This window comes from Hypomesus nipponensis, chromosome 24 (genome assembly GCF_054491055.1).
Source record: "Hypomesus nipponensis isolate SF chromosome 24, ASM5449105v1, whole genome shotgun sequence".
Classification (NCBI taxonomy): Eukaryota; Metazoa; Chordata; class Actinopteri; order Osmeriformes; family Osmeridae; genus Hypomesus; species Hypomesus nipponensis.
Window position 1 is genome coordinate 3,011,178 of NC_140384.1, and position 20,978 is coordinate 3,032,155.

At 44.4% G+C, this 20,978-nt stretch overlaps 2 protein-coding genes across 5 annotated transcripts in view; one reads left to right on the forward strand and one right to left on the reverse strand.

The window, feature by feature from the left end:
• Window positions 1-4,835: 4,835 nt before the first annotated feature.
• hsd17b3 (hydroxysteroid (17-beta) dehydrogenase 3) lies at window positions 4,836-9,629 on the reverse strand. The gene is made up of 11 exons (XM_084690194.1): window positions 9,419-9,629; window positions 6,952-6,998; window positions 6,723-6,798; window positions 6,490-6,597; window positions 6,319-6,386; window positions 6,130-6,174; window positions 5,951-5,985; window positions 5,731-5,812; window positions 5,560-5,625; window positions 5,210-5,359; window positions 4,836-5,030 (listed from the first exon to the last, which is right to left on the reverse strand). Exons 1-11 carry the CDS (start codon window positions 9,567-9,569, stop codon window positions 4,935-4,937), a joined length of 924 nt encoding a protein of 307 aa, XP_084546320.1. The 5' UTR covers window positions 9,570-9,629; the 3' UTR covers window positions 4,836-4,934.
• Window positions 9,630-10,334: 705 nt separating this feature from the next.
• Window positions 10,335-20,978, forward strand: part of ipo11 (importin 11) — an 86,948-nt gene continuing 76,304 nt past the window's right edge. For 3 of the 4 annotated variants that reach the window (XR_014742239.1, XR_014742240.1, XM_084690192.1), the window contains exons 1-5: window positions 10,336-10,451; window positions 12,574-12,719; window positions 13,406-13,506; window positions 14,689-14,761; window positions 15,626-15,829. Coding sequence is in view for 2 of the 4 variants with exons in the window: in XM_084690192.1 (XP_084546318.1) it covers window positions 12,582-12,719; window positions 13,406-13,506; window positions 14,689-14,761; window positions 15,626-15,829 (516 nt within the window). In the remaining 2 variants the exon portion in view is untranslated. Of the gene's footprint in view, window positions 10,452-12,573; window positions 12,720-13,405; window positions 13,507-14,688; window positions 14,762-15,625; window positions 15,830-20,978 lie in introns of all 4 variants that reach the window. The other variant, XM_084690193.1, reaches the window with a different exon arrangement.

Genomic DNA, 20,978 nt, shown 5'->3' on the forward strand with positions numbered 1-20,978 from the left:
CTGCCCTCTAGAGTTAATGTTTGACAGATAATTTGCTATTTATTTGCTATCACCGCATACTACCACTAGATGGTGCCACATACTCAAAACGCGATGCAACTTCACTTCAGTGGTGTGTCCAGAATACTTTACAGAGTCTGTTGCACTTGCAAAATATCATTCAAATATAATTCACTGACTGGACACAACCTCCAGGGCTGAAGATGAGACAACAGACTAATATGGTCGTGGTACTCCTCATTAAAGATCCCATGACATGCTGTTTTTGGATGCTTTTATATAGGCCTTAGTGGTCCCCTAATACTGTATCTGAAGTCTCTTTCCCAAAATTCAGCCTTGGTCCAGAATTACAGCCACTACGAGCAGTCCCACCATGAGCTTTCCTCAGGACATACTGTTTCTGTGTCTGTAGCTTTAAATGCTATGAGGAAGAAAGAGGCGGGGCTAACTCCCATGCTTAAGCTTGTTTGCAAGCCATTATGTCTTCAGTATAAAGGATTATAGCGCCCGCACGTTCGTAGCTCATTTTCTCATTAGTGTGCCAAATTCTCAGCGAGGGCAAAGCAGAGAAAGGGGAGGTAACTTTCCCAATTATGACTTCATTATATGAACATTTTCAAAACCTAGCGTCTGAGCTTTTATTTTCTCAAAGGTAGAGAAGAATACCCAGGGCTTGGTTTACACCTATCGAAATGTCTAGCCACTGGGGGACCAAAGGCAGGCTAGGGGAACTCATATATAATGTTAAATAACTTCTTAAAGTGAAATATCATGTCATGGGACCTCTAAGATTCATGACCAACCACAACTTGATAAACGATCAGTTTTTTTCCCTTATCCCCTTTATCACCCCCCCCCCTCTCTCTCTCTCTACTCTTTCTCATGCTCGCTCCCTTGTGACTGGGGATCTGATAGGATTCATGCAAAGCTGCCGACCTCTCAAATGTTATAGAAAGCACAAACACATGAACACACCATGACCAAGCTTACAGCCACAGCAGAAGGAAACCTCCTGTGCTGTTAACAAGAAGAAAGCAACAGCAGCCATTTTTCACTGCTGACCAGTAACTAGCCCATCAGACCCTGAACATCAGAACCAGAATAACTCATATATATTATATATTTCTGGTAGTTGTCTTGTCAAGATAATGCATTGGCCACACTGGAACACAAGGGTTGTGTAAGGTTTCGTGATTAAAAGATTTTGGCTGTGTCTACTTTCCCTCTCTGGGAATACAGCATAGAAATAGAACCGTACAGGGGTCATCCCACCTGCTGTAATTGATGGACATACAAACCTCCCCTATGCTCCCCTATTAGTTTAGACCTTCATTATGTTGGTTGTCCTTTGGTGTTGGATGTAGACATGCAGAGCAATTCATGAATTAATAATAATAATAATTTATAATACATGTATTAATTGATTGATTGATTAATTACCTCATACTATAATGCCAGGAGTCTGTGTGTGTGTTCATTTGTATGTGTGTGTGTCTGTCTGTGGCTCTATTGTCTCGCAAATTGGTTATTGTATGAAGTTTACATTTGGTAGTTGTATGGCTCAAGACTTATGGACGTGCAGTAAAGCGGGTAAAAAGCAAGTGGGCTATATTTGAGGTGATATCAAATGTGCAGCTTTTTGTAACAAGCAGGTCAGTTAGGGTGTGGAGTGGAGTAGATAATGAAAGCAAGACCGTGTGTGGTAAGTGGAGCCAATAACACAGCCCTAAACTAACTGCTCACCTCGCAGGCTGAAGGAAAACAAATATTGATATGTTTTCATTTAGTTATATTGGAATAACCAACTTAGTTATGAAAGGATCTTCTGTCAAACTAGATTAGAAGAACTAGCTTCAGCCACAGTGATACTAGTGTAGTGGCCAATAGTGTTAATGGTGTGGGACTTTGAGGCAGCGTTTAGAGAATGAGGGTACACATTTGCCAACTGTGCCGTAGTGATTGCGAATTTTTTTTTTACAAAACGGGGTGTTTTATGAACATTACACGCTGTGGTGATCATGGTGGGCCCAGTTTAAAGAGAACAAGGCGGGCATTGAGCTATTATCATCAACTAGGGTTATCAACTTATCTTAACCCTTGTGCTGCCTTCGGGTCACATGACCCAAAGGTTCATAACGAACCATCGTTGTGTTTACCCACTTTTACCCATACAAAAACAAATAGAAATCGCAATGTGGGGGTCTGAGACAGCCCAACGGTTAAAAAGGAAATGCTTCATTTTGTTTTTGTAAGCGGTAAAGTTGTTGCAATACGACGGTGGGTCACAATCCCTGATGGGTCAGAATGACCCGAAGATAACACAAGGGTTAATCATTAGCTGCATCACGGGCGTTGCACTCTCTCTATAATTCCAGGAAGGTGTGTGTGTCTATTTATCTGTATGTAAATTTACTCTCCAATTTCAAAATCACCATATGTACTATGGACACTAGTCAATGCAAACCTGATATATTTGTTTTCATGTACAGTGGACTCCAGAATTACTAGACTGTTGACTGGCAATACACAAACAATGCTAATAATATGAACAATGTAATTATAGAAATAAACTAAAAATCTAAGTTTTGTGTGTTTAATCAAGGTCTCACAAGTAGTGGTCAAAATTAAACCTGGAATAAAAAATCCAATCAATTAAGTTAAGTTTATCTAAGTCTTAAGGAACTTCACTGAGCACGCAATATCCAACACCATGAAGAAAACAACAGAACTGCCCGTTAAAAAGAGAACAATTTTTTTTCATAGACAAAGGCAAAAAACATTTTTTATTTTTATAAATCAAAATGACAAAGCTTTTCCATTGTCAAACGGTACAGGGAGAACCAATCCTGAGTGGTCGCAAGTGGCCAACCAACAGTGCATAATTTAACAAACCATAAATCTTCTCTCACAAAAGACGACTTTTCCGAGAAGCATTCTCTTTTTTATGGTCTGTTACGGCAATGAATTAGGATCAGTCCTGAACATAAGAACCAACACATCAGTGACAAACAGTGAATCATAGGGAGTGGTCTGTATATTGTTATGACTTCATGGAAGGGGAAAGGGCTACTCCATACTACAGAAGCAAGAACAGCATGCAGGCACGGGCTGCACAAGCTTTTAACGGTAACTTTACCCGTGGCTGGGCAAGCACAAGCGGGTGACATTCAACTCTACTGTTCATTTTATTTATTACTAAAGAATACTGAAGAGCCATATCATTGACTGCATCCAAAAACATACAAGTACACTACGGCTCGTTGTATTTGATCTTGTTTCTTGGAAGCCTGACCTGTAAAATAATAATGCTCTGATTCTTGTGGGAATTGTTTTGGGATGGAAATTGGAAAACGTGGTATTGGGTCAAAGTTTAAACTACACACCTTTTAACCGAACACAATTTGCTCTTCTACCAGACCCAACTGACGTGAATGTGACTCGTAATAAAAAATGTAATTCAATCTGTAATCATCAGATCTACAATGGGTTGTTTAAAAAACAGCTTTAGACCTACAGTATCCTTGATTAGCCATCTATTGTCAAGTGCAGAGCACGCAGCCAGCTAACTTTATGTTCATGTGTGAAACTATAACAAGGAGCCATATTACAAATAGGAGTTCTGAATACTTGTGGGGTTTGATGTGACATTGCAGATTATATATAGAGATTTGCCTGTACAGCTGATCCTATTTTTTGCTATAATGGTGGTATATAACCAGCGGTTTTAGACGGATTGAATATTTCTGCGTGTGTAGTATATCTCCAGTACCAGTCAAAAACTGTCCGAAGAATTTGACCGCCTTCATACTCACTATCATGGAGTGAGGCGAAAGAAAAATGTAGATTGTGAAGATATCCGTTTGTCCTCCACAACAGGAACATTGGTATTGTTTTTCTTTGGCCATGATGTTTCCCAGTTTCTCCTCCTGCAGTGAGATCCATAGCCAATCTCTGGAGGAGCCGTGTGCTCAGTATGACTGGTGATGGGACCAACATATGGAGCAGGTTGGAGTCAGAATCCTCTCTCCTACCCCACTTGTGTCCCTGTAGGGATGACTGTAGGTGGGTGAATGGTACCAAGCTTGGACAGCTGGCAACTCTCCTGTTACTGCAGTTCATGTTCCAGATGTAGTCATCTCCAACTTGATGACTCCAAATTGAAACGTTATTATTTCTAATTGTATGCATTTAAACATGATCTATATAAGCGCACACACTTTGCGTTGAAGGCCAAAGGTTTATTGTTAATCGGCTGTGACATGCTATTATTTCTAAATATTCTCCTACTTATCAAGTGAACCCTTTTCAAACACTTAAGTGAGTCATCTTCAGAAGTAGCAAACATAAAGTATAATCTGACTCTGGTCAATGGTACAATTATTTTGATTGTGTTTTCTTAAGTAGGTTCGACATCAGTCAGTCAGTATTCATAACAGAAACCAGTTTCAGATATGTAGATAAATATGGGCACTGATCTACTTCAGTGGTGATTTTGAGATGGGATAGCATAGTCTTAGGCCTCTTTCACCATGGTCAGGCTTTAGGAGCTTTGACTACTCACTTGAAGCCTGAGGCAGTAATTCCAGCAAGCCGCCCAGTCAACTGTTTCATGTACACTGGTGTGACCACAGATGGTAGAAGGTCTATGGCTCAAAAGTTCAGCAAGTGAAAGAGCTCCTGTATAAAGACGCAGCTGATCCCGCTGTGACATACTGATCCCTGGAGGTGGTTACCAGACCTGGTGCCTAACCGCTGAGGCACCAAGATGCCCCCACAGGATTTATAGTTGCCACCTAATTAAGACCTACTTATGTAACCATGAATACTGACCACCATTGAACTTCTATCAGGGGTTTAATCTGACGTTAATCTTATTTACAAACATACAGCCATGAGGAAGATATCCACAAGCCTAACTGTAGGTCACAGGCGACCTATGACCCAACCCTCTTCTTCACATACTCCAATAGGCTGTCCTGCATGATCTCACTGTGGAGGATTTGTAAAGGAGCATTCTTTACCAGCCAGCCCTGCACATACACATAAAGAAACAGACACAAGTACACACACATACACACAGGCGTAAAAACGCACAAACACACAGGCAAACAACATGTGGAATCGGGTTAGGATTTAGAAACTGTTTGTGTTCACCACATCATAGTGCAGTGCAGCGCAGCAGACCTGGGCGTCACATTGTGTATCTTACCAGGACAGTGTGACAAATGCTTCCATGGGTCTTGTCTCCAGAAGTCAGGTACTGGAGGGAGGTCCTGACAAAGTCCCTTGCTGTCAGAGTTACTAAGTTGGGCTTCTGGTAGCCGGTCATGGCTGTGGACACTCCGAATGGGGCCACTGTCTGATGTCAATAAATGAAACAAAGGTCCTGACAATGCTTATCTACTACCATACAATACAACAATATATGAATCATGATCACAGCACACACAATAGAACCAGGACAAAGTCTTTGGTCGTTATCAGTATGTCAAGTATTTTAAAAAAATGGTGTGAGGGAATCTGAACAGGGTTGGACAAGGTTGTGAGGAGGCAATATACCTGTATCAAGATTCCTTTGGCTTTGTATTCAGCCTGTAGACCCTGAGAGACTCTCTCCACAAACAACTGCAGGAACACGGACAGACGCACTCACACATCAGGTTCGAACCCTTGAGTAGCTGTTTCTACATCTCCAGGTGTTGTGTGAAGTTTCGAGCGGGGAGTACTAGCCTTTGATGCACAGTACATGGTGTAGAGGGGGGAGGGAACTATAGCTACCCCAGAGGAAATGTTCACTATCATTCCTTTCCCTCTGTGGACACGGACATTCAAACACAGACGAACACACAAACGGGCATGATTATCGGGAGAGAGCAACCTGTGTTTCCTATCAATGGATTGGCTGAACTCAAATAAAATTGCTTCTGACAAGCATTATGAGGACAAAAACCTCTGCTCCATGCCTGGAAGGATGATCTGGCTCATCTGTGAAGAGAATGCAAAAAAAACATTTGGAACGCGTGAACAGGAACCTAAACACAGCTGTTGCTTATTATAAAAACAACTTGTGAAGTGAAACGTGAAGTGAAGCAAACTGTAACATTTGTACTTTGAGATCCATTTTCCTACCTGGACCATGGCTTTTACATTGCAGTTGATGACTTTAGTGATTCCCTGCAAAGGAAAATAGCCAGTCTCTATGTTAGGTCTTGAAGTGAAGGACAGGCAGGGCTAAGAGGGTCGGGGTAGGGGGGTAAAGTAAGGTGAACTTGTAATGCATGACAACATTTGTTATGCTGTACAAGTGTCTCCTCTCACCTGTTCCAAGTCTTTAGTCTCGAGGAACTTGCAGGGAAGATGACTGGGTAGGACACCCACGTTGTTCACTGAATGAGTTGATTAAACCATGAGTAGGTCACAGTGATACATGGATTTGAATCTACTTTGGTAGGCTTTTTATATGTATATTTAGGTGTGCCGTTCATTGACCTAAAACTCCAATGTTAAGGTTCTTCAGCTTCTCCTTGAGACCTTCATATATGCTATCCTTGGTGAAGTCTGCAACCAGGACATCAACCTTCTGTCCTGTGTTTTTTTCTGTGCGACCAAAAATAAATCTTCAGTAGGTTTTATAGTTACAGTATTGAAAGACAGGATATGTATCTATAACACTATGGTATGATAATGAAAGAAGCACATAAGCTGATATCGGATCCAATCACCTATCTCGTAGGCGACATGATCCAGTTTCTCCTTGGTTCTGCTCAGAATGACTATTTTCATGCCTCGGCTTGCTAGCTGGTGGAGGTCAAAGATCAGGTCAACAGCGGATAACAATATCTTTATTTACGCTTTATTGGTTATTTCCCTATTGAAAAATATGCTGAATGTTGAATTTTGAAGCGATTAAATTAACATTAAATTAAAGGTTACATTCGCCATCTAGATTACCTCAAAAGCATAGGCTCTTCCTATGCCATCTGATGCACCAGTGACCACTGCATGAGAGAGAGAGAGAGAGACAGACAGAAAGACAAACAGAAAAGCTGTCAGATATACTGTATATGTCCCATTCAGTCAAATCCAGTTCTGCAGTGCCCAGTCTTGGTACACAAGGCACTGATAGTCCAAAGCTCAGCTGATCACTGTGACCTCTCTTCTCCTGCAGTCAATCAAAACACTTTTAGGCTTCTGCTATCGCACTTTCTAGCACAGTGTACTCACACACACAGTCTGTCCCTATGCTCTGATAAAGAAGGTGGCAAAAATGTCTATCTGTCTGTCAAACATGTTACATTGTGATTTTTCCCTGTCCTTAAGTCATTTAAAGGTCTCAGTCTTTGCACTGCTTTTCATTACATTTAGGTATTCTGTTTGTGTCTGACCACTCTCTGGTGCCAGGCAAGTGTAAACACAAAATGTTTGACTTTAACAGCAAGCCAGACAAAATTGTGTTTACGCTTGTCTCAAATTTTGTTACACTTGGTGCTTGTTCCATTTCTCCCTGTGTTTCCCATTGTGAAGCAACACAATTAGACATGCACCAAGAAACACAGGCAGATACACACACATACAAGCATACCAAACACACAAAACGGGCTAAACACACTGAAAATACAACAGCACAACCACAGAAAACCAAACATTTCCATTTGCCGGCTAAACCAGCCAGAATCGGTAAGCTACAGTTTTTCATGGCATCCATTTTAGAGCTGTGGACTTTGGCTCCAAGGTATTCAGTCTGAGCTTCTCAGTGGCCTGAGAGGCATGTTTGTTAGGACTCCTTTGAGTCCACTCATTGTCATTCTTCCTCACCATTGCCAGCATCTTTAGCATGGTTTGGGTCAAAGAGCTACAGTGGAAAGAGATGGGAAGAACATTCTAGCTACTGCAACACTGCTAACACGAGAGGCATGGCAAACTGCGGAGATACATGCCGCAAAGGCACACGCACTTAGACACACTGATGCAGAACCACGCACACACAGATAACCCCCACCCCCTCAGCACACACACACACACACACACACACAGAAATCGAAACGCCCACTCTCACAAACAACCCATCCCACCTACGTCTTAGGATACTTGATAGTGAAAGGGAACATTCCGGAAGGGAAAACAAAGTCATGTCCATTTGGTTTCCAATGGGTCGGAGAGAATACTTACTGTCCCAGAACATACTGTTCTAATTGGCTTTTTTTCTCCTGTCCTGGAATGGAATGGAAGAGAAGCTTGGGAAAAAGGTTGGCTCTGCATTGATGGTCCTTTATGTGGAAAGAGACACCCTGCCAGCAGCGTGGGAGGCTGGGGAGCCACGACAGAAGATCCAATAAGACAAGAAAGGTGTCGGGCACCAGAGCGACGCTGAAGAGAGTGTGTACGATTGATTAAGTGTGTGTGTTTAGTTGTGTCTTTGCACCTAGTTCAAGTAGTGAGTGCGTGACAAAGCCTGATGGGAAGGTTCCCAGGGGCTGCTGTGGCAGAGGATGATATGGTCAATCGGGGAAATGATGACCATGTGTGGTTGCAATGAGTCACAACATCACTGTGAGAGAATGCTATGTGTGTATACGTTGTGACCTGTTCTGAAGAAAACATATTAAAATGATATTGGCATCACACAAATAAAATGACGAAGAGTCACCCACTCTCCTCCTCTCTCTCTCCGAGATTCTTTCATAAACCTGTCAAATTGATTTCCTGGACGCCTAGGTTTATGTTACAATGACAAGCTGAACTTATAAATGTCTAGGAAATTAGAAATTTAATACAGATTTATTCCTCGCCACGTTGATTCTGATGGAGCTAAAAGTTGCTGCATTCAATTACAAACAAGGGACTACCATGCACGGGCAATTTGTTATTTAAACAATAGTAACTTTTTTTGTTACGTTTTGGTTAGAAGATCAGGTTCTGAATAATAGGTGTGGAAATTGGGTGTTACAGCAGCAGAGAGACAGGTGAAATGTAGAGATAAATGAATAATGCAAAAAATATATACAATGGGGAAGTGATAAACAGATAACATGAACAATATAAACATTAAAAACGTTATAAAACAAGATCAATATTAACATGTAAACAATGTGACGAGGGAAGGTTTTGGGGGATGACATTGGCTTAGGCTGGGGGGTTCTTTGGTGCTGTTTTGCAGCCTGATGAATTGTGGCACAAAGGAATGCTTGAAATACTCTGTCTTGCACCAGAAAAAATAACATTGTGCATGTGGACTGAGTCTTTGTGCTGTGAAATATTTGAGCTATTTTATTTGGATTATAAATGACACACACACACACAAACACACACACATACACAGTTGGATCAAGAGGTTGAAGTTCCCCCTTGTACGTAACCTCGGATAAATGTGTCTTGAACTAAATTATTGTTTCATATACACACATCGGATTCATCTTACCTGCCCATTCTCCCATGGAGGTGAAGAAAGACTTGGGCTGTGGGAACCAAATTCTGGGGTAAAACATCCTGGCAAAGAGCAGTAATTTCACTCCATAAAATAAAACAACAGCAAAACCAAGTGAGACAAAGAACAACCCAATGAAATCCATGGTCTTTTGGAGATGCTTCACTGAGTGCCTATTTTATTACCCACTGTGTCTCTCTGCTCCTACCAGACAAGTGAAATCCAAGTTCATTCTGGAGAATTAGCCACTCCCATCCATTTCTCACACAACAGGAACACTCACACACACACACCGTGGAGTATAACAGATAATTGGAAGAACAAAAGCTAACCACACAGAATAAATGAAGGAAGTTTAAAATAGTATTTTAACTAAAAGCAAAGACAATGTTTTTATCTACCTAGTGCTGGCTAAATTGAGATTTTTCAATGATTTAATTCAGGTACAAAGCACAGTTTCAAAGCTATAAGGCTATAAGAGCCTGTTCTCCACAGAAAACATGACACTATTCTTCATATTAACAGAAAAGTTACCAGAGAGAAAACAAGCAAATAAACAAACACTCTTAATACATTAGATTACCTCCCTACTACTTCCCACCCCATAACTGCCAGCACCTGTCTCTTTACCTGTCTACCCTGAACACTAGATAGGCTACTATACTGGACTTTGCACATTGCACACAGTGCTTATGCACACTTAATACATGCTTTATTGTTTATGAGAATGTTTAATATAGCATAAGGATTTATTTATTTACAAATTAAGATTTAGAACCTGGGTTCGACCTCGAGGAAACTGTCGAGAGGAGCAGGATCAGGAATTCCAATATGCATGTACTTGATCCTTACAAATAAACTTGAAAGATCCTTTGAACGAGTCGGTGCAATAGGAGGAGCTACTTTACGTGTCGTCATCAACGAGCGTCAAGCTGTGTGCTCGTATGCGCGCCAGTGTGACAGCGTGTGTTCAGATTAGCTGAGACAAGCATCAGGTTAACTTTATCAACCGAGGTACCATTAACAGGTGAGTCTAAATCATGAGTAATTCATGCAATATCTTTACAAAGAAGCGTTGGAGGATTATTTGTTTATATTCTTGCTAGGCAGCCTATGACACTACAGGTTAGCCAGTGCTAGCTATGTAGCTTGCCATTCCAAATAAAAATTACAGAATCGTTTCTGTGATGGTTCCTTTTTGTCGCATAATTTTTGACATTCTATTTGTCACAAACAGTCTTCCCGCATGAGGTCCAGATTTTGTGGACGCTGACCCATCTTAATTTTGCTGTCATGTTGTTAGCTCCATGACTAACGTTTGCTTTTGTTTTGGCTCAATTAGGAAAGATTGTTGCTATGTTTTGCCACAGCTAATGTAACACATCTTTTAGATGCCGTGATGGGGACGACAGCGTTTCTACAAGACAAGTTGCACGGTTTCCAGACTGAAAAGCATAAGAATATTTGTTTGGTTACTAGATCAGATGTTTCCAAGTGAATAAGAAAACTAACCAAGAGGTTATTCAACTGTGCTATTCCCCAAGAGTCACCAGGTTAAGAATCTACCCTTACCAAGGCCTTTCCCAACACACATAATCGACTGTATGAAAAGGCAACAAGCAACTACCAAGTCTTATGATTTTGGCAAATTGTTCAGAGGGTGCTTTCACAGGTCCCAAGTTAGTGCCTTCTATTCTTAGTAGTTACTCTTTCCTCCAGCCAAGTCAGTTGTTTCTTCTTAGACTGATATGACAGGCTACTTTCTACATTCCAGGCTAAAATTAAATTGCTCTAATTCAGTAGTGAACAGTGAGAATGATATTGTAGTGAGCTTCTTTGCGCCCTAGATGGCAGTGTTGCTAAATTGATACATCCATCAATTCAGCCTTTCCCTAAATGGCTTGATTGCAATGCTCTATCTTTTAACTGCCTCATCCACAACTGTCACATTGGTGTTAGAATGCCAGGGTGCTTACATGCCCTTCATCTCAACAACCGGGTGGTAGCTTAAAAGCTAAATGGACCAATGTGGAATTTCTACGGCTTTCAGCAAGTTATTGAGTGCTTGAGACGATGTTACAGTAGTAGAAAGCAACACATAATCCACAATGGGTGTCTGATATGTTTCTATGAGAGTACATGCAGTGTAGATTACCGGGTTATGGGAAATGTTTAAGTGGGACTTGTTTTTAATGAGCAGATAACTGTTCTTAAGTAGGCCCATAGGTTGTGGGCTGACGAGGTGTTGCAGTTTTAGTTATGTATGCTGTTTTTCAAACCTGATTGGATTTGGGGCGTGGTGCTAATGTAGGCTTCCTATTCTAGTCACAAACACCTTCATTCGCGAAAAGTTGTTGCAGAGTAAAGTACTTGGAAGTACATTTCAAAGTTGTGAAGCGAACAAGTCTGGGACCAACTTTGCTATTGCTTATGGGAGCTACGTCTCTCTGTTTTGGAGGTCTGCCTTCGAGCGCTGCAATCCACGGAGGAGACACGCGGACTTGCGGTGTCACTTCCCAAACCCTTTGAAACGTAACAACACTTTCAGAGCTGGAAAGCAGGCCTTTGAACGCTCTGACTGGATGATGGAGGGGCGGGGGGGGGGGGGGGGGTGAGGGGGGGGGGGAGAGAAGCTGTGTCAAAGAAGCCCCTGTGTGGAGGTAAAGCCCTTTGTTGTCAGGCGGTCTCTGAACACGCACCCCGTGCCTCGCTGACATCGCCGCTACAGAGTGTTCCCCTCTGCTTTGAAAGTGTCTGTACGATGTGCCATGAAAGAGGGCGAGGAGAAGAAGTAGGCTGTGATTAGAGATGAATAAAAGCAGGATGACACGCAGAGCGCGCGCGTGCGTGGCGCGCGGGGGGGCGTCTTTTTGACGCGGGTTTGAGGCGCTCTCATGTTTCGCAGCTGTGCCTCTTCCTCCTCGGCGTCCGCGCGACCCCGGCTCATCCCAAAGAGGTGGGTTCGCGGCGGGGGGGGAGAGCCAAGCCCGTTCGCCCGTCCGCCCCCCCCACTCCTCGACGCGTTCCCAAACGTCTCTCCGGGTCGAGCGGAGGCGGAGCGAGGGAGGGCTCTCCCCACCATCGAACGGTCCTAATCACTGCTCATGTTCGACGCGCTGTACCTCACCCGTCACCCGTCCGCCCCCCAGGCCCAGGTATGGACATGGACAGTGCCAGTGCGGTGGTGCTGCAGGCCCTGACCCAGGCCACGAGTCAGGACACGGCCCTCCTCAAGCCCGCAGAGGAGCAGCTTCGACAGTGGGAGACCCAGCCCGGCTTCTACTCTGTGCTACTGGTAGGGGATTCTCTCTCTCTCAGCGTACACGCTCAAACGCAGGATGCCGACATCACTTGTCATAGCCTTTATGTCGAATGCCTTTTATGAAAACAATAAAATCAAAATCAAAAACTTCCTCATCCAATTATCTGAAGCTGGAGAAGTTGACTTGTCCGCTTGGCGCTTGCTAGCCTGTCAGAGATCCACTGAACTACTGGGCTCTTCAAAAACAAAAAAAAGAAGGTGGTCCTGTCTGGCATCTCCAGAGGTAATTGGTCCACCTGGGCATCGTTATCATGACAGACAGGCTCTTTGGCTTACTGATGAGGAGATAAACGATGCACTTGTTTGTGCTCACCGTGCGTGCATATCAAGCAGGTGAAAATGCTGGCGAAGAGGTGACTCCACGTCACCAAGCCGCTTCTTCAAGCGACGGAGGGCGAACGTTATGTAGATAAACATCAACGGGTCCCAACCTGTTACACAGTTTTGCATGCTATCAAATATAAAGTAAACCCGATTTTTATGCCGAGTTGGGATTGAAAATATGTTAGACAATTTAGAGAGAGCATGTGTGCGAGCGAACGAGTCAATTCGAAAATGTCTAATGTTCACTGTGTATTTCTATTTTTGGGTAATGTGTGTGTGTGTGTGTTTGTGGAGTTTATGTGTGTTAACTGGACTTGTTTCTATCTCTCTCCTAGAATATCTTTACCAACCACCTGTTGGACGTAAACGTCAGGTGGCTAGCTGTGCTGTACTTCAAGAACGGCATCGACAGATACTGGAGGAGAGTGGCACCCCAGTGAGTAGCCTCTGTTTCTCCTACTCTCTCTATTAGTGTATTACCCTCCCCCCCCCCCCCCCCCTCGTTCCTCTCTTTTGTCTGCATCAAACTTTTTTTCTTTTCTTTTACAGCCTCTCTCTTTTTGACTGTTTCTCTCATCTGTGTCGAATTCAATTGTGCGTTCGGCTCCTGGCAGCACCAAAGCCAGTGTTGTCCACATTTGCTGCTATAGAACTCGAATGTGCTCAGACTGCCGATGAGCTAATTGTTATTAAATCTAAGCGAATGAATGTCCAAAGAAGGGAGCCTTGTATCGAACAAGCCCCGAAAGGCAATTAGTTCTGCCTCAGCAGTCTCCAGCTTTTCTTTCATTACCTTTCCACCCTCTTTCTAAAATCCCCACATCCTCCATTTGAAAGTCGTGATCTTTCATGTAGAGGTCTTTTAAAAAGTTTGGTATTAATTTTTTTGGACCAGTGTGAGGCAAAAGTCTCTGGGCAACGTAGCTCTAATTTGGTTTAAACGGGTGCTTTGGTGCCCCCCAAAAATCAGATAGGAAGCGGGCAAAAATTTCGAGAGTGAGGGGAGTAAAACCAATACTCTACCGGAGGAATTCGAAAAAAACGACAGAGGGAGATTGGCGAGGAGACTTGCCCACTCACTCTCCCTCCTGTCGTCCTCCTCTTCCTCCCTTCCCCCCCCCCCCTCGTTTGGAGAGAGGAAGAGAGTGTCCCTCGGCCCTGTCTGGAGTCGTTTGTGCAGGTCACGCAGGGACAGGCGGCTAGCACGCAGCATTCTGCCATGTTCGTCTTATCTGCCCCCATATATGAAAGCCCGAGCCTGGAAATTGGATCCAAAGGCAGAAGACGGCTGGTAGGATATCAGCTGGTCCATACATTGGGCAGAGGCCAGTGCCACGCCTGGACAGTAGCACCCAGCCGATAATGTTGTTCTATCTCATCGCCCCAAGTCAGATGGAAGGTTATGGAGAGCGAGCAGAAAATGTAATCAAAACTGGAACCCTAGCTGTCTGGCTCCCCCCTCCCTCCCCCAGAGAGAGAGACAGAGCTGTATTCTGCATTAGCATGGCTGAGTTCTTCACTCCAGATCAAATCCCTCGACTTCCTCACTCCCCATATTAAAAACCTTCTCAATGATGGTATCTGTGTGTGTGCGTGTGCGCGCGCCTCTCCCCTACAGTGCTCTGTCAGAAGAGGAGAAGACTTCACTGCGAGCCGGCCTGATCGCGAACTTCAACGAGCCCGTCAACCAGGTTAGCGGGGGGGTCTACCGTCGATACGGTCACAGGGGCTGGGATGGGTGGGGCTGGGATGGGTGGGGCTGGGATGGGTGGGGCTGGGCTTTGGTGGGCTCCAAGCCCACAACACTAGGTGACTCTGGAAGCAAGCCACGTGAGGACATCTGCCGAGACAGGAAGCCAGTTTGTCTCGGTGCCAAATGTGGGTCACTTCCCCCGCCACTGCAGGCCTGAGTGTCCTCTAGGAATCGGCATTGCTGCATCAGGACTGACTGCTCGCATATGGAGACCGACGGCTGCTATTAAAACACCTGATGTCTCTGTACCCTTGCTCGTGCACGGCTGACCGAGCGCGTGCGGCTAAGTCACGAGGAAACACTGTCCATATGCTGCACACAGCGACTATCTGTCGTTGTGCTGAAATGACCAGGTGCCTGTTCCGTGAGGGAGAGTTTGCCGCATAAGCCAGGCTTATGTCAGGGAATGAAACTGATAAGCCAGGCTTATTCGGTAAAAATGCTACATTGAACGGGCCCCTGGTGTATAACAGATGAACACAAAAACATATTTTAGTTCTGAAGAGTGCGTGTGTGTGAACTTTTTCTATCAAATACATTACAGTGCGTCTTGTGTGTTTTAGACCTGTTGAATGTGTTTTGTTCCAGCTTGCTCTCTGAAATAGCCATCCATCTTCGCACTTACAAGTTCATACAAATATCGGATGAACGTTTGGCCATCCGTGCACTGGCCGTTATTAGAAGAATCACTCGCACGCACACACTTGTCCATGACGCAGCCGCGTCTGTGTTATGGACAAGTTATGGTTGGCTATCTCCGACCCAGATCGTTAACCTGCCCTCTTGTGTCGTGCGTTGTCAGATAGCCACCCAGATTGCCGTGCTGACAGCCAAGGTGGCCCGCCTGGACTGTCCCAGACAGTGGCCGGAGCTCATCCCCATCCTCCTGGAGTCGGTGAAGGGCCAGGGCGGCCTGCCCCAGCACCGCGCGCTCCTCACCTTCTACCACGTCACCAAGACCCTGGCCTCCAAGCGGCTGGCCCAGGACAAACGCCTCTTCCAGGACGTAAGCCCCTCTGGATGTCTGTCTCTGGTCTTTTCTGGCTCCCGTGTCTGCTGTGTCATTCAGTCTGCTTGGTGTGCTTTGTACGCGGAGACGCCATGCGAGTCCATGCATGCAGTACTGACACAGGCCTCTGGGAGGTGCTGCTTAGCTGCTCTTTCGGCCGGCTTTTGTGTTCAGAGACTGTGGGTGAGTCTGCCTGTGTGTGTGTGTTCATATTTGTATTCCAGCCTGCATGTGGTTGCGTGTCTGGGAATGTGTGTGTGTAATCATGCATGCCTTGCAAGTGTGTGTGTGTGTGTGTGAAAGAGACAAACTCGAGTGAAAATCCAAACAGATGCTCCGACTCCGAAGCGACACATTTGTCGCTCCACGTTTCGGTGGGAGATAAGAGGCCAGGGTAGACGGCAGCCTCCTCCGCCAGCCACCAGGCTGCACGGCCCGCCTTGCACACGGGGATCTGACATCGGCCTGCTTTTAACGACGCCATGATGAATTTTATTGCTAAATGATCCAGAAATGGCCTTCCGTCACTGTCTTGTGTGAAGTGTGCACACACACACGCGCGCGTTACTACCAGACTTTTCCACCATGAACTGCACACATTGATAAATATGAGAGGGAGAAATCAATTTTTTCAGAGAAGCGGACTATTAGCAGAAGATCGACGAGTCCTCGTTTAGTTCATTGCATTTACATTTAGTCACTTAGCACACGCTCTTATCCAGAGCGACTTACAGTAAGTACAGGGACATTCCCCCCGAGGCAAGTAGGGTGAAGTGCCTTACCCAAGGACACAACATCATTTGGCACGGCGGGGAAATGATCCAGCAACCTTCTGATTACTAGCCCGACTCCCTCACCGCTCAGCCATCTGACACCAGTTGTCGAAAGCCTTTTAACAATGACGCGTCTCTGAGTTTCCTGTTCCTCGTTCTTCTGGATCACGTCGCTCCATCTCTCATCCGTTCCCAGCTCTGAAGTTGGGCCTCTCCAGAGAGCTCTCGGGTGTGCAGGGGTGACGCTGACCGACAGAGGTCTATCTCGTTTGGGTGACGGCCTCACCCAACCTCCCTACCTCTCCCTCCTTGCATGTTCACCTCTTCTCTTTTCATAGTGCCCCTCAGTCCCCTAACGTGGCCGTACTTCCACTCTCCCCGCCTCCCTGTCTCCTAGTGTCCTCACCTGCGACTCTCTGTAGTCCATGGACGGTCTGGGCTTGCCATTCCAACAGCTGAAGCTATTAATAATGAATAATGATGCCTCTTTTCGCCCTTCTCACCTCTCTACTCAACCTGTGAATTATTTAAACCTCTCGTTAAAAGGAAGGGTTTTTTAACCACTTAACCCTTGGGCTGGAGATTTGGCTGAGGTTGCAAACGTATTCTCTTTTCCTTCCGTCTCTCTTTCTCTGTCTCTGTCTCTCTCTCTCTCTCTCTCTCTCTCTCGTTTCTGTCTTGTGCATTATCCCCATCTTTTGATGTAAGGTGATGTGTGTGCGTGCACTATCAGAGACGCTAATGCTTGTAAACGCACCCACTTTGACAGTTCAGGGAGAGGGGTGTGGGGGAGGAGGGAGAGTCAGGAAAGTTCAGAAGGGAATACTTAGAGATATGGAGGTTGTGAAGGTATTCCATTCTATTCCAATGCCCTGCCTGACATTGAGGCTATACATTTGGCCGGCAAGTTCATAATGCAATGAATAGAAGTGACATCAGTGTTGGATGTGCCCACTCTGTTAGCACTTAGCAATGAAAACGTATGACTATGTGACCCTGGTTTGTAAAAGAACTTTTGATCAGAGACTGTGTGACTCGTCACCTTGGACCTCTGATCTGAACATGCTACAGGCCAAGGTTCTCATTTTCGGAAATGAGAAGAATTGATACAGAATTCTTTCTGGAGAACTTTCGAGAAGAGTTCTGCATGTGGCATTTAGTTAAAGCACCTTCAATTACGAAGGGGCCTTAGAAACAACAATTTCAGTTCATTGTGCGGCTCTGGCAGAGGTTCTCCGAAGCCCCATTAGTAAACAACATGTACTCTGTGGTTAAGAAATCGGAATCTGTGAAGACGGACTAATCTCGTCATGTTGACTCAGTTATGTATTTAACACCTGGACCCAGTACATAACTGCAGCTGCCACTGAGCGACCAGCAGTCCCACCACAAATATGATCAAGGCCTAAAATGGGATTAGACATGTGCTGGAAGGATGGATGCCCATTTTGTACACGTTTGGCCTCTGGACAAAGTTTGATCGGAATGTAGCAATAAGATGCTATCTTTGCAATGCCTTGGATCAGTATATATAGATTTGATGTGTAATCTAAAAGTGCACTTTGTCTTGAGAGTGCAGTTCTAATTGTGGAGAATAACATTTTGTCAAATTGTTGTTATCATTTTCTGATTCAGGGGGTTTGTGTTGCTTGGAAATGGATAACATGATTGTAGTGTGCGTGGGGACAGTGTTTATTGCAGTTGACGTTCTCAGTGGCGGCGATGTGCTAGTGTAAATGAGAGATGAGGACAAGTATTTGAATGCCTTTTGCATATCAATGAATATCAATATCAGTAAATGGGCTGTATCCCTCTGCATGGTGTTTCATAAACACTGGGAATGGTTTGAGGAAATGAGCTGCCTTTCCCTCAAGAGCTTTGGTCTGTGAGTTCTGTGTGCCAAGTTGGGAATCGTTTTGATGTACCATGCAAGTGGAGGAAATTGTTTTCCTTTATTCAATCAACTCTGCTCAAAGGAGTGTGGAGAATATCACACACGCACACACGCACACCCTCACACCTTTAAATCAGCACTTCTTAAAACACGTTACATGGACTGGTGCCGATAGTAACATGTCAATCCACATTAAATTGACAGATTGACTGAAGAAGAAAATATCCCTTGAAGATAGTATTTTATGTATTTTAGTTGTGAATGCAGATGATATCCTGTTTCCTCACTTGAGTGCATGCGTGCAGATTCATTTGAAATTTGAAAACTTTCATTTTAAAGTTTGGGGAGTTTGCAGTGTCACTCCACCCAGGAGTTCTTGTTATTGATCCATGAAGGGCATTCCAATGTGGATCTGAGGAAGACCCACTGTGGTGTTTATGGGTAGATGGGACTTATGTTGCTGTCGCAAGGTGCTCAGAAAGCAGCACTGGGCACCTCAGTGTGGCACAGGACCTTTTGCCTTTCCGAAAAGGAGTTTGTTGATGGAAGGGCTGTGTTGTGGGATTTTCTAAGGAGAATCAATCCATTGTTAAACGGAATTATAAAGTCAACTTTATTAAACAGCACAACCATCACACCAAGATAACAATCTTCGACACACAAGCATCAGACAGTAACACAAAACCACCCGGCCGTGAATCAGACGGGAGCAAAAGAGGCACACGTCCAAACGGCAACTCACAAGTTCTGATCTCCATACAGCTCCATCTCGCACAAAGACAAGTTCATACTACATCTAGTATTCTACGGTGCAACCTGAGGATCCAGCAGACATCAGCACTACTCCGCTGATGGTCGTGAACTCCCAAAGAACATCCTACCATACAGACCCTTTTACAGCACACAGTTCTCGAAAGTCATTAGTCCATCCACAATAACAATAGACACATGCAGCTGTCCCATGTCTCTTCTGTCATTGGCTCACCTTCTAAAATAACACAATCATTTAGTACAATCAGAGTTGTAACAATAGTCCTTCACACCAACTGTCCCAAAGCGTCTGTCCCGAAGCGTCTAATTAAACACCCAACCTGGAAGTCTTCAAGTCAGGCAGTCATAAAACTCCAGAAGGCCTCTACCCAAGGTCAAACTGTCTTTTGCTCGATGACCAACCTCAAAAGTAATCAAACCAATCTACCACCCACAAACCCCCAAAATGTTCTTGTGATCAGCAACACCTTACAATCCTTTGAACTCAACTCGATGATCCCCCCTTCCTGTATACAGCAACAGTTGTCACCACATTTGTCTCTTCAACAGAGAACACAGGAGCCTAAAAATCAAATCCTACAAAAACCCCATTCATTTGACATACAACCTAAAATGCCATAACAGGCTGGTAGGTATGTCGGTCATGTTATTGACTGGCTGTTGGGTTAGTAAACGGTTTGTAGTGTGGTTGGGGAGCTAGTGGGGATTTAGACAACTAGAAAGGAACCATTTGCACACGGTTGGTAAACGGTTGTGCTGGGCTGAAGGTTGGTTGGTTAAATGTGCTGTGCAGCTTTTAGGAAACCAGGTAGTCAACCTTGAGGCCGTTTAGGCTTAGTTCTTTTAACCTGCACTGTGTTCTAATTCCCTATCACAGTCTAAAAGACTGGCATCCCAAATGAGGGTCATCCAATGCTCAGTATTTATCTTTTGGACATTCCTGGCACATATTGGCTGTAACTACCCATTTGATTATCAAACAGGGGATACATTTGTAATAATGGGATTAATTTAATATGAGGCCATCTATTAGGAAAGTATTAGCCTAAGTCATGAAAGAGGGATAAAGGAATGAAGGACGAATCATTAAGCTAAGTACATCCGACGTTAATACGTTTTCACGGATAAAATGGATGTAGTTTCAAAGTTACACAAAAAAATGCCTCCATTTGTCTGATGAAGGTGTGCTACTTAATTCGATGGCACATCAAACTGCCACCCCCCTTTACCAATGGAAATGACTTTTGTATTCAAGCTCAAATTGTGTTCTCGCATTATGAGTACATGCGCAGCTGACACGCACCTAATGTCATTGAGATTAAGACCCTTCGGAACACTGAGTATTCTCACTCACTACGGCTCTCAAATAGACACAAGCACGCCGACAAACACGCCATTAGGAATACACTCGCACAGTCAAGCTTGCATACTTGCATGCTGCACACATGCACAGACTCACCCACCCACTGAATGGTCTGATTAAAGGTTAAATGAATGTGATTTCTGCTTGATTGCACAAAGTATAGAGGGGTCACTTATTTACTCTCTGCATGGCAGGCCCAAAAACACAATCTCCTGTGGTTGACTGGAATAGTGCGGGGGGGGGCGCGATGAGACGGAGAGAAGAGGGAACGGGGCTCTTATAAAGTATTAAAGGCTTTCGTCTGTGCAAGCGTCATTTGAATAATGAGGCTTCTTGCCTTCAGAA

Bases quoted from the DNA above. Each gene is read 5' to 3' on its own strand.
- hsd17b3 (XM_084690194.1), bottom strand. From the start codon at position 9,569: ATGGATTTCATTGGGTTGTTCTTTGTCTCACTTGGTTTTGCTGTTGTT. The intron at 6,175-6,318 runs GTGAGAGGAGAC...TTTCCTTTGCAG, and splicing joins AGACTAAAGACTTGGAACAG to GGAATCACTAAAGTCATCAA. The intron at 5,360-5,559 runs GTATATTGCCTC...TATTGACATCAG, and splicing joins CCAAAGGAATCTTGATACAG to ACAGTGGCCCCATTCGGAGT.